This window comes from Lynx rufus, unplaced genomic scaffold (assembly GCF_022079265.1).
Source record: "Lynx rufus isolate CCGP_SWC_20201006 ecotype Redwood Valley unplaced genomic scaffold, mLynRuf1.p SCAF_7, whole genome shotgun sequence".
Classification (NCBI taxonomy): domain Eukaryota; kingdom Metazoa; phylum Chordata; class Mammalia; order Carnivora; family Felidae; genus Lynx; species Lynx rufus.
This window is the reverse complement of record NW_025814889.1, coordinates 99,252,004-99,265,127: the sequence shown is the minus strand read 5'-3', so window position 1 is coordinate 99,265,127 and position 13,124 is coordinate 99,252,004. Positions and strand designations below refer to the sequence as shown.

Below are 13,124 nucleotides of genomic sequence, written 5' to 3'. Positions count from 1 at the left end.
ACTAATCTGTTCTCTGTCTCTCTACTTTTGCTTTTTCCCAGAATTTTATATAAATGGGGTCAGTTTAAAAGGTTTTTTTCACTCTGGCATCTTTCACTGAGCATAAGTATTTGAGACCCATTCATACTGTTGGGTTCACTTCTTGATTGCATGGATGTCCCACAGTTTAGTTATCCATTCAAGTTGGTCTCTTGTTAAAAGCTTTATGGACATTGACAGGGCGCTTGGGTGGCTCAGCTAAGCATCTGACTTCAGCTCAGGTCATGATCTCACAGTTCATGGGTTCAAGCCCCACATCGGGCTCTGTGCTGACAGCTCAAGGCCTGGACCCTGCTTCAGATTCTGTGTCTCCCTCTCTCTGCCCTTCTTCCACTTGCACTCTGCCTCTCTCTCAAAAATAAACATTAAAAAAAACAAAAACAAAAAAGAATCGGACTTCGGCTCAGGTCATGATCTCATGGTCTGTGAGTTGGAGCCCCGCGATGGGCTCTGTGCTGACAGCTCACAGCCTGGAGCCTGCTTTGGATTCTGTGTCTCCCCCTCTCTCTGTCCCTCCCGGCTTGCACTCTGTCTCTGTCTCTCAAATAAAAAAACAAACAACAAAAAAAAAACGTTAAAAAAAAATTTTTTTTAAAGGCTGTATGGACACTCAGATTCTGGCTTCAACTTGTGGGCTCTGGGGCCACAAAGACTGAGTTCATATTCCAGCTTGGCCACTCACTGTGCAACCTTGCCCTTCGCTTCCTCGACTATTTAGTGAGGATAACGCTCTCAACTCTAAGGCTTATTTTGACATTTTAAATGGGATAGTAAGAAAGTGCTTAGAACAGCTGCTGGCACATGGCAAGCAGTCAGCAAATGTTCATGTTTTATTCTCTACTAATTTTCTTGTTTTAAAATCTTTGAAAACTCTCGTTTCAGGCATATTCCTATTGTGTGCTTTCATTTCTTCCAATATGGTAAAAAAAAAAATAAACCTAATTATAAAAAAATAATGAGAACTGCTGATTATTGGGAATTTACTTGGTGCCAAAGTAATGTTAAGCACTTTACGTGCAACATCATGTTTAACACATCACTAAAGAAGTATTGCCTCTATTTTTATTGGTGGAAGTTGGAACGTACTTCTACTTGACCACAAAGTACTATGAGGGCAGTACATGTCCTGAGCAAGATGCTGTTTTCCCTTCTAGCAGAAGCAGGGAAAGCCTGCTTTTCTAACAAAAGCCTTTCTAACGAAAACGGCACATCTGGGGAACCTACTAGGGGCAGGTATGTCTCTCCTTTGGAGTTAACACCCCCTTCCCACCATCTTTCAAGTCTCAGTATGAGTCCATCCGACTCATTATCAGGCACTATTATCAGGAGTCTGGTAACGCTGCAACATATATATAAAACCAGGTAGAGAAACTGTGAAACATGTCCCACTTTATTGGTCTGTAACAGTGTAAAAATAAGCGGCTAGCAGTTGGTGGGGGAGGTGGGGATAAAACCAAAAATGCGATCAATGGTGCCATCTAGTGGGCATTCTCAGCACTACCACACCTAAACTGCTGCCCCTCCCATACACTTAAGTCGAACCATTCTGTTACCAAATGTTATAAAGGTGAGCTGCCAGCAATAAAATATCTAATCTCCGATATTAATATACCAAAATTCTTAGTGCAAATCTATCTCTAGTGAACACAAAGCTAAAGTGTGGACCTCATGTGTCAAGAAATATCACATCTTTAGGAGATAATGATTGGATCTAAATCTATTATCTTTACTCTGTACAATCACCCCTCACCAGCCAAAATCTGAAAATAGCTTGTTTTTTATTAATAGAAGATGAGGATAAGTGGGCTATTATAATAGCCACTTGAGGTAATTTCTAGCAAGAATTTACAATGGCAACTGAGTAGTCTTGAATCTCCCAGTAAGGATGAAAACATCAAATTTTAATGTAAAGGCATCTTTAACCAAGCTGTCAAAGTGTTCTTCCTATATAATTGGCGGAAAACCAGCTTATGGAGGAGATCTAACCTTTGTTTAATGCCTAAGTAGCAGCACTTTATAACTTACAAACATTCCATTACTTAATCCTTACAACATACCCGATATCTGGATCCCAGCTCTTCCTCTTATTAGTTTTGTGACACTGGGCAAACAAATCCTTCTTCTTCTTTTTTTTTTTTAACTAGGCAAAAAAACCCTTTATTTTTAATGTTTATTTTTGAGACAGAGAGAGACAGAGCATCAACAGGGGAGGGTCAGAGAGAGAGAGAGAGAGACACAGACTCCGAAACAAGCTCCAGGCTCTGAGCTGTCAGCACAGAGCTCGACGCGGGGCTCAAACTTACAGACTGTGGGGGCGCCTGGGTGGCGCAGTCGGTTAAGCGTCCGACTTCAGCCAGGTCACGATCTCGCGGTCCGTGAGTTCGAGCCCCGCGTCAGGCTCTGGGCTGATGGCTCGGAGCCTGGAGCCTGTTTCCGATTCTGTGTCTCCCTCTCTCTCTGCCCCTCCCCCGTTCATGCTCTGTCTCTCTCTGTCCCAAAAATAAATAAAAACGTTGAAAAAAAAAATTAAAAAAAAAAAAAAAAAACTTACAGACTGTGAGATCATGACCTGAGCTGAAGTCGGACGCCCAACCGACTGAGCCACCCAAGCACCCTGGCAAAAAAAACTTTATTAACCTTGTTTCAAACTTTATTCTCAGGCCTCTTCAGCTTAATTAGCTGCAAAGAATGAATTGTGTATAAGCAAAAACTAAAAAACGCTACGCTGTCCAAGGAGCTTGGGCTTAAAAATATTAGAGATCTAGATTTTATCAGATCCATGAACAGAATTCTAAAAAGCAGTCATAGTACAAAATAGCAGCTCCCAGTAACTTCTTCAAGCTCTATCTTCAGAAGTTGACTCTGTTCAGTTTGCTTCCTTCTTGGAAGCTTCATCAAAATTCTCCCCAAGATCTAGAACTTCATTCTCCTCCTCCTCTCCGGTAGCGAGTGGTGCTTTTCTGTCCACGGACTGTGTGGGCAGAGCTTCAGCTGGTCTTCCCAAACTAGCCAGACTGCACCAAGTTGGTTTAAGATACTGGGCAGAATTTCTGTCAGCTGCTTGGTCTCAGTATGGCCTGGAATGTGAAAGTGTTTACTGCCCCAGATGCCTGAACTTTAGGCTCGTGGAAGTGGATCACCATTCCTTGGTTTGTGAACATATTCACTTCTTCAATACCGGAGATAGCACTCAACCCTAACTTCTTTAAGGAGAACTGAAGTTTTTTATCATCTGCTGTAGCGGTTCTATGAACCACCTTCTTCTCTTTTTTTAATGTTTATTTATTTTTGAAGTGGGGGGAGAGGAGCAGAGAGAGGGAGACAGAGGATCCCATGCAGGCTCTGTGCTGACAGCACAGAGCCCCAAGTGGGGCTCCATCTCACGAACTGAGATCATGACCTGAGCTGTAGACAGACTGAGCCATTCAGGCACCCCAGAATCACCTTCTTCTTTAGGTGGACAGTTCCTTTCCCACCAATGAATATTTATGCTTTTAGTTTGACTTGTTTCTCCTGGTTCATGATAGTTTCTCTCATCTTGTTGGAGCAGAAATGGGACCATGCAGGGGGACTAGGGTTTGTTTTCAGGGGGTCTAAGGTGGACCAGCTGAGGTTAGGTCTACACAAGTGGGCACGTAAGATGTGGGAAAACAACTTCCTAACTTCTCTGAGCCTGTTGTCTCATCTATGGATGATAGTGGTTCTCTGACAGGTTTGTGATAAGATTTGAATGGTTTCTTTAACCATGGAGAGCTGAGTACCACACTCACTTAAAAGTGGTTGCTGCGGGGGCACCTAGATGGCTCAGTTGGTTAAACCTCTGGTTGTGATCTCATGGTTCGTGGGTTCCAGCCTCCCATTTGGCTCTGTGCTGACAGCTTAGGCCCTGGAGCCTGCTTCGGATTCTGTGTCTCCCTCTCTTTCTGCCCCTCCCCTGCTTGGACTCTGTCTCTCAAAAATAAATAAACATTTTTTTAAAAAATGGTTGCTGTGGATGCATTATGTCAGACCCAGCGGGTCCCTGGACTTCCTCTCCAGGAAAAGGCTTGCTTTTCAGAATTGGGGGTAGAATGTAGTGGTCTCCTTGCGAGAGCAGATTAGGGATCACTCAGCTTGGGCTCTGATACCTGTATGTAAGGAAATGAATTTTCTCATATCTGAAATGTTAGCTCTCCTTTTTTTGTCCTATATGGAAAGGGAACATTTACAAATAAGCCCAGCTAATTTGGGGAGGGCCATCTCTGAAATCTCAGGTCTATGTGACGGATGTAAAATCAAGTTTCCTCCTCTTGTTTTGAGTCCCTGGAAGGATGGACACGGAGTGTCTTAACTGCATGGTTCAGGAGTCTGTGGCCGATATGACAGTCTTTAGATCTTTGCATATTTGTTGTGGTGAGCTACTAGCCATGCTTCTGAAGTACAAGGCTCATTTGTACACTCTGTCTACCTTGTACCCCTTTTCAGTTTTGCCTGGAGTTCTTCTTTTCTTTTTCATTTGATAAACTGTCCATTAGTTTTCAAGAACCAAGTGATATGGCTCCTGCTGTGTGAATAACTCCTATGTCTCCATACCTCCCTTTGGCCAGATAAGTTGCTCTGCCCTCTTCGCTCACATAGCAACTTGTCAGTTTCTCCAAATTACACCAACAATGCATTGTATTACAGCCACTTACACATTGGTCTCTCCCCAAAGAAGGTCAATTCCTAAAGGTCAGGGGTCATTGCCATCTGTGTCCCTCATTCCTTGCACCACCCCATTTCTCCTCACTTTTACTTCTTGGTGATTGTACTCCTCAGTTAAGTGTTAGGACTGGGGCACCTGGGTGGCTCAGTTGGTTAAGCATCCCGCTCTTGATTTTGGCTCAGGTCACCATCTCTTGATTCATGAGTAGAGCCCCACACGGGTCTCTGTGCTGACAGGAGAGACCCTGCTTGGGATTTTCTCTCCCCCCTCTCTCTGCCCCACCCCCCCACTTGTGTGCTTTCTGTCTCAAAGTAAACATTAAAAAAATAAAGCGGTAGGACATAAGCTATTGTTCCAGGCTCTGTTTTGCAGGAATCTGCACTAAGACATATGATCAGTGAGCGCCTTACACAGTGCCTGGCATATGATAGAAGCTTAAACACTGAATGAGAGCCCGTACCCTCAAACTGACAATTATTTTTGGAGACTTAGTGCAATGTTGGGGCGCCTGGGTGGCTCAGTCGGTTAAGTGTTTGACTCTTTATCTCAGGTCAGATCATGATCTCACGGTTTCATGGGTTTAAGGCCCCTATCAGGCTGTGCTGACAGTGTGGAGCCTGCTTGGGATTCTCTCTCTCTCTCTACCCCTCCCCTGCTCATGCTGTCTCTCTCTCAAAATAGATAAACTTAAAAAAAAATTTAAACAGTGCAATGGTTAATGGTACCAGTGCTGCTTGTGGGCAAACTGGATTTAGCTTTCTTGCCTTCTAGGACTTGTGGGATTCTGATGGAATCACTTTTCTGGTTAAAATTTTTTGTAAACATAAGCCAAGATTAATTGTTTATGGGATAAGTCTAGGGGAAACCTAACTCATATTTTCAAGAAAGGGACCAATATTGCTGGTGGTTTGATAGCTCATTCTTGCCTATAATAATCTAGAGATGAAAATTTCACTGAAATCCACCCTTCCCCTCACATCATGATAGTAAATATCTGTGCCAAACTTGTTTCACCTGTAACAACACCAGCGCGATCAGAGGCTCTATGAGGCTGAGCTGCCCTGAGACTTTTTCCAACAACATTTTGCTCTTTAAAAACACCTATTATTCCAAGTTAACTGCCTTGTTAGAAATGTTTGTACCCTCATACCTCACTTCAGCGAATTTTTGTATATAAGAAGCAGTCAGACATAGGTTCAGCACCCTTACTTATTGGCTTGACAAGGACTGCCAGGAAGAAAAGTAAATAAATGAAATGTGACCAGGATCAGGAGGCAGGATAGTAAGACAATAGACATGCTACCCTAGGGACTTGTTGACATCACGTTGCAAACATGCCTTAGGGTTAGGAAACCAAAACCAACCTGAGTTTAAAAAAAAAAAAATCTCAATGGGGGCAGAATAGCCACAGAATGGTTTACACAAGTTTACATGTTGGCCTCACCATTGTTTTTCTCTTCCTTGTGTGACCCATCACAGGCTCTCGGTTCATGTTTGAAGGAATAGGAGGCTATGGAATTGATGCTTCTGTCTGAGAGGCTTGTTTCTCCCAATTTTATAGACCCTAATCAACTGCCTCAAATTTTATAGAGGACGCATACCTGAAAATCCATTCACTCATAAAGTCCTCTGATTGCTCACAAATGGAACAAAGTGCCCCAGGCAGGCAGCTGTTACCAAAATACTCAAAGTCTGTCCAGATTGGTGAGCCTCACCTTTTGCGTTTAAACACATAACTAACCTCTTCAAGCACCACCCCCTCTGCTATTGAAGTCTGCTCCATTTTTTTTTTATTTTTTTTAGGTAAGCTTGTAAGCTCTACTCTCTGACATGTACAGGCACACCAGCTTACTCTATATTTTCTTAACACCAGATTCCAGTTTTCTCTTTGCCTTTGAAGAGATAGTTTCAAGAGAATACGGAGCAGGCAGATACTTACCTGAGTGTAATGGCCACAGACTTTGGTGCATTTCTGAGTCCTGAAGTCGTAGTATTGGACTTCATCGTACCAGTTTGTGATGGCTGAAGATGCAGAAAACAGGGATAGAGACCCAGCCCAGATGTTTTCTCCCAGAGAGGAGAAATTTGGATGCAGCTTGTAGCTTGAATGCAGCTGAACGTTGTGTACAAACTGACAGTTTCTTGCCCATGTTTGTGCAACTCGCGCTAGTGCTGGGTCCCAAGTCTGCAAAAAGAAACGTTAAACAGTAGGAGGGTCGAGAATGAAAATTGGGTTTTGTAAAGATCTTTCAACTACAATGAGGAAAAAGATTTGGAGAGGGATCAGTACAGACACTGGAAGATGAGGAACTGATGACCAGAGGGTTATGTGGCATCATACAGTTAATGAGAGAACAGAAAGCCCTCACCCATCACAGACAGGAATTAGACCTCTTGCTCAACCGCCAGGCACTGAAAGCTGTAAAGAGGCACCACTGAACCTACCCGGAATCAGGAAACGTTACAGGCCACCGCACCCCCTCCCTAATTAACCACGCCCAGTCCCTTTAAAGCCTTCTTGGCTAGGCAGAAACCGTGGAGCTGGCTTTTGGACCAGAGTCTGCCTTCTCATCAGGTGGCCGGCCTCCTGAGTAAAGCTTCATTCAAAAAGAATGAAAACTGTTACCAAAAAATGTAACTGGAATGAGCAAAGTGAGAATTTGAAGGGGGGAATGAGGCATGATAATGGCGATGACTGAATAGAGAAGGGTCCTCCCTGTACGTGTGGTCTCCCAGTGTTGAATAAGGCCACTGAGAAACCTGATGATCTTGTTTTGTGGAATTTAGAATCTAAATGAGGGACACAGATCAGCATTTCACTGAGGGCCGGTTATGTGCAGAATACTTAAGGCTGTGTTTCACATCGTATATATAATTTAATAAACACAACAGCCCGTATCCTGAGGAGCTCAGAAAGATTAAAAACCAGCTCACAGCCACAGAGCCGGCATTCAGACCCATGCCTGACTGATTCAAAATCCTATCCTTTCCTGAGATGCCATGCTGCCTTCCAGAGAAAGTCAATATGCTCTGCCAGCAACAACAGAAAAGTAAACTTAGAGATAAACAAGCAAACAAAAAAAGCCCTCAAAAAATTAACAGGGAAGAAAGTGACAAAAAAAAAAAAAAAAGTAACATTTTCTGACCAGAGGAAAGGAAGGATTTAAAAAGAGAAGTAAAATGTACTTGCTGAGCTTGCTTAGAAAAGATGAGTCAACAGAGCTAAACCGGATTCGTTTTGATCACAGATTGTGAATTTACTGCACACGTTAATCACAATGGGAACAAAAAGGCATTTAGGATTAGCAAGGACTGACCTCTAAAATCAACACACGTTAGCTTACTTCTATCACGAATACTGATATTTTCCTTACCATGTATAGCATATCACTGGCTGTTGGATTCACTTCTGATCGGAACTTGTTATGAAATCGAACACAGTCTTTGATGAAATCTTCATTTTCGATACCTGGCAAACTAATTGCTGTGTTTTCATAGCTGGAAACTAAGGAAACCATCCAGGCTGTCATGGCAAGTGTGGCCCGCATGCTCAGTCTGTCTGGCATGGAGCCCTCGGAGGCTGGAAACCGGAGCCAGTGAAGGTTCTGAATGCGTGTGCCTCTCTCAGTTTGACAAAGCGTGGCTGATTTCAGCTTTGAGAAAATGGAAAGCAGAACTTGAGTTCATCACAAGTTTAAAGAAATGGGTTTCACCATATATGGTTTGCCGCCACTTTTGTGCTCTTAACCCTGCCGTTTCAGTGGTTCTCAGTGACACAGCACCTATTACAACATAGATATTTATGAGGCTGCATCAGACTTTCTTTCGAGTTAGGGGGGATACTTTCAAAGGCAATTCTGGAATCTCCAGAAATAACAGTCTCAATTTTTATGGAGGTTCTGGTGGTTAAATAAAAACATATCTCTTACTTCCATAAATGTCTTGCAAAATGCTTTTCAAACTTGTTTAGAGTCGTATCAGCACAGTGGTTGGAATATCTGGCTAACATCTTAACTTGACCTAGAATTCATTCACAGTGGTGTGTGTGTGTGTGTGTGTGTGTGTGTGTAACCATGGCAAAGAGGGCAGAGAGAGAGAATAGTAGAGAGAGCACTGGTCTCAATTTCAGATTTTAGTTTAAGTTCTGTTCCTCACTAGTTGCAGCTGCCTATTTACTGAATGAAGCAAATAAAACTTTTTCTAGCCCCTTAACCAGAGAGGATTTGGGAGGATCTAATGAACTAGCCAATATATTAACACATATTAAATGTCTGCACTGGGTATTCAGTTTAGTAATAGGAGATAAACACGCTGCCCTCAAGAAGCCGAGAGAAGCAGGAGCTGTGGGGTGGTGACAAGCCCAGGGACAGTTGAAGGTCTGGGTGGAGGGAAGCACCAGGGGCTGAGGACTTATGGAGGATGCTTACCCCATTCTGACACGGGTTGAAATGGCTTCCTACAACAGCAGTGAGGTCTTTGCTGAGCTGGAATCAGACTGGTGTTGAAGTGAAAAAAAAAAAAATAAGGAAGTGAAGGGAATTGGAGAATAGGAACCATATATCTGCTGCAGGCAGGCTGGGTCCAAGGACCCAGAGGGTTCTTGGCTTGAGAAAGGTGGACATCAGATGTGGGCCAGCAGGAGGTGAAAGTAGAGTTTATTGAAGATATATATATACATATATATATATATATATATATATATATGGAGAGAGAGAGATTCGGACAGAGTATCCTGGAAAGGAAAAGAGCATGAGTCTCGTCTTTGCTTGGGGTCTGGGGTTTTTACTGTCAATTATAGTCAGGTACATGTGTCCTCTTAGGCATCTAGGAACTGGTCAGAACCAGGACAGAGTCCGGGTGTCCTTCATAAGTCACTCATTCCCTGAAGTCGTGGGTCTTGGCACCAAGGTGTTTGGAGTCAGTAGTCTTAGAGAATGTTTATGATGATCCTGCCTCATCACTCCTTAGATTTATTGTGCTGGGAGACTCCAAACATATTATTATCTCTTTGTCCCTTACAAGGAAGACATATGTAGCCTGGATGGCTCAGTCTGTAGTGAATATGACTATTGATCTCAGGGTTGTGAGTTCAAGCCTCACGTTGGGCATAGAGCCTACTTTAAAAAAACAAAGGAGGGGCGCCTGGGTGGCGCAGTCGGTTAAGCGTCCGACTTCAGCCAGGTCACGATCTCGCGGTCCGTGAGTTCGAGCCCCGCGTCAGGCTCTGGGCTGATGGCTCGGAGCCTGGAGCCTGTTTCCAATTCTGTGTCTCCCTCTCTCTCTGCCCCTCCCCCCGTTCATGCTCTGTCTCTCTCTGTCCCAAAAATAAATAAAAAATGTCGAAAAAAAAAAATTTAAAAAAAAATAAAAAAATAAAAAAACAAAGGAGAACATAGGCTATTTGCATTACAAGGCATGTGTAGAGTAGAATGTGGGTGCAGGTCCTAGCAAGAATAGAAACTGGAAAAGAAGCAAAGGAAAAAAAATGGCTTTTTTTGTTTTTTCCCCATGAGGTCTCTTCAGCTTCTGTGTCTCATACCCAGCTGTGAAGTTGGAAACAAAATAGAGAAAGAGCCACTGCACATTGTCTCTCTCTACAGAGATGGTCTTCAAGTATGGCTGGTAGGAAACATGGTACCTGGTTCTCATGGAATTTAGAATCCAAATAGTGCTTTCACGACAGAGACAGCAGTAAGAGGCAGATCAGGGAGAAATTTCTGGCTTCTGCCAATGATTTGGATTTTATCACGAATCGAATGAGAAGTTATAGAAGGGTTTTTTTGTTTGTTTTTTTAGCTGTAGTTGGGGTGTGATCTGGTTTTAGAAACAATAGTGTTTTAGAAAACCAAGAGATGTGGAGAATGGAACAGGTTTGGGGGTGATTATTTTTGATGGAAACTCTTAAAAGGAAACATTATAGAACTCTGAGGTGAATGTATTGCCCACCCCCGATAACCTCACAAAATACTCATAAATAATCTCAATTGTGTCCAGGCTGCCTAATTGGTACCAGCATTTCTTTCCATTATATTGACCTAAGACTTCTTGTCTAGGGTTCAGAGGTAACCTTTTGATCAAGGTAGTCAACAGTGAGACATTCCTGCAGCTTGAGGTGAGATGCAGGCCTGGGACTGTGTCCCACCTTCTTCTGAGTCTCTGTGAGCTAGATTGTCTGAGTTTTGAACACCAGAACAAGAAAAATGCGACCTTGCAAACAAGGAAATTTAGTGACATTTTGTGATTGCTTGAGCAATCCCCATTGCACACATACAACTCCCAAGAATAAGAATATTATCTTGGTATTGAAAAGAACTAATCAATTTTTTCTCTAATTTCTTGAAAATAGCAAGCAAAAGGGAATGTCTGCCCTTAGAGACTCTTTTTACATTATTATGCCAGGCAAATTAGCTCTTCTGAGCTACAACCCTCAACACTTCTTAATTTCCGCAAACAGAAAGGTCTCCACAACAAAAGCCCACAGAAGAGGGTTTGCTCAGAACAGGAACTTTTAGCAAGGAGAAAATGCAAGCCTCTGCTTCTTTTCAAGAAGGCTTACAACTTGGCTGAGTCTTTCCTGTTCTTACACTGGTCTTTGCCATGGTGTCCTTGAAAAGTACGCATGTGTGTTAAGAAAGAAACTTGTTTTCAGTGTTAATCTCTCTGAATGGTAGCAGTTTAGATTTTTTCTTTACTTCCCTCCTCTTCTTTATTGTGGAATTTTTTTTTTTTACAGTAAGCATATAGTAATCAGGAAAAAAAACACCCTAGAACTATTTTTATTTTGGAGAACCATGGGATCTTTATAATCGTACACAAATTAACTCATATAGACTGCTGATAAAGGCTTGCATAGATAAAATGCTAAAGGATTATCGAGTATCCCAGTACTTTTTGTTTGAAGAGGCCTCAAACAAATGGAAGTTGAGGAGGGTAACCAGTCATTGTTCACGATGTCATGAGGAGGCCACTAAGGTGTAGATCATTCACAGGGCTATGAGAAAGACAAAAAAGATTAATAAGCGGAGAGCTCCAATAATCCAGATAAATTGAGGTCATGGAACCAGTTGGTTGGATTTAACCATTTCACATTGTCAGATAACTCCTGTTCAACTTGTATCTGTGTTTCCTGTTGAATATCTAATGGTTTTGATGCAGCTGGGAAGACAGAGCATTAATCTCAGATTGTAAATTGGGGGAAGAAGCTCCTTGCAGGTGTTTTTTCACTAACTCCCAGGAGTGTTGAGACATATTATATTGTAAGGGAGTGACACAAATTTTGTCATGTCGCCGGTCACATTGTATACTTTGATGATCAACAAGTGCCTGTTGGCGGTCCCCCATGCATTCGAGGGCTGCTTCAGCAGCTTGTCATCTCTGCCTAATACTGTTAGCAACCTGCCTTTGAGTAGTCGTTGCCTTGGTGATATCAGTCATTACGTGATTGACTACTTTAGCACTGTGGATAGACTTTGTCAGGGAGACCTCGGCAACAGAGGCTATGGTTAAGATGACAACAGATGAGATAAGGAAGGCAATGAGCCATCCAACAAATCTTTTAGGTCTTCACTTAGAAATGGCTTGGGCTAATTCAGCAATACCCTTGAACCCTTCCCAGGGCCCTGTTAGATTTACCGGCAACCAAATTTGAGGCTATCCTTTTAAGATAAACATAGGCGAGACAGAAAGTTTGGTGATGTTATAATGGCTGCTACAGGCTGTGTACCAAGCCAGAGGAGGTACTTCAAAAACAATATGGGTTGTCGAATCTTGTATTAACCAGCTTAGTGGAAATTATGAAAACATAGGGATGAGGTGTACAGATCACGACGCTGTCTGAGACAATCTGTGTGAGATTCATATGAAAGGTACCATTACTATTAGCATAATGCCTGTGAGGGAGATGGCATAACAAAACGGGAAGGCTAAGACGCTGTAAGTTGTGATGCCACAGGTTATGTGAACCTGTTTTCAATTCTTAATGTTGGCCCTGAAAGTCCACCATCAGTGCAAAGGATGGAGAAGTTGCGAGGTTCTGAAAACCCAATTGGTTTGTCCACTGAGGTTGTGTCCTTTAGGACCCTAGTTAATGAGAGTAAGATTTTGAAAAAAATTCCTCTTTATGGGCAAGGGAGGTCTGGCAGGGCTGCTAGATGACTGAAGAGCCACAAGAGGACCATATCTTCTTTATGTGGCAATGATCAGTGGGGAGGAGTGGATGAGACTCCTTGGTGGAGGTGGATGTAGCGAAGGAGGCTACTGAAATGTCAAATTTGCCTTGTGGTCCTGTGTTTTAGGCACGTGGCGAAGATACATCTGTGCTGTGATTTTTAAACATCCAGAAGGTTTTCAAACATCCAGGTTACACAAAAAGGAGGGAAATGTGATGATGATGTGGGGCAAG

The 13,124-nt window shown here is 42.7% G+C and overlaps 1 protein-coding gene and 1 pseudogene across 2 annotated transcripts in view; both read right to left on the bottom strand.

Annotated features, from left to right (window-relative positions):
* The window catches only part of GLIPR1 (GLI pathogenesis related 1), a 39,931-nt gene extending 31,553 nt beyond the window's left edge, over positions 1–8,378 (bottom strand). The window contains exons 1-2 of one of the 2 annotated variants that reach the window (XM_047067232.1): positions 8,098–8,378; positions 6,663–6,908 (exon numbers count right to left, since the gene is read on the bottom strand). In XM_047067232.1, the coding sequence (XP_046923188.1) occupies positions 6,663–6,908; positions 8,098–8,289 (438 nt within the window). In that variant the 5' untranslated portion in view covers positions 8,290–8,378. The remainder of the gene's footprint in view (positions 1–6,662; positions 6,909–8,097) is intronic. The other variant, XM_047067231.1, reaches the window with a different exon arrangement.
* Positions 2,601–3,886, bottom strand: LOC124502544 (transcription factor BTF3-like; annotated as a pseudogene).
* Positions 8,379–13,124: the final 4,746 nt, after the last annotated feature.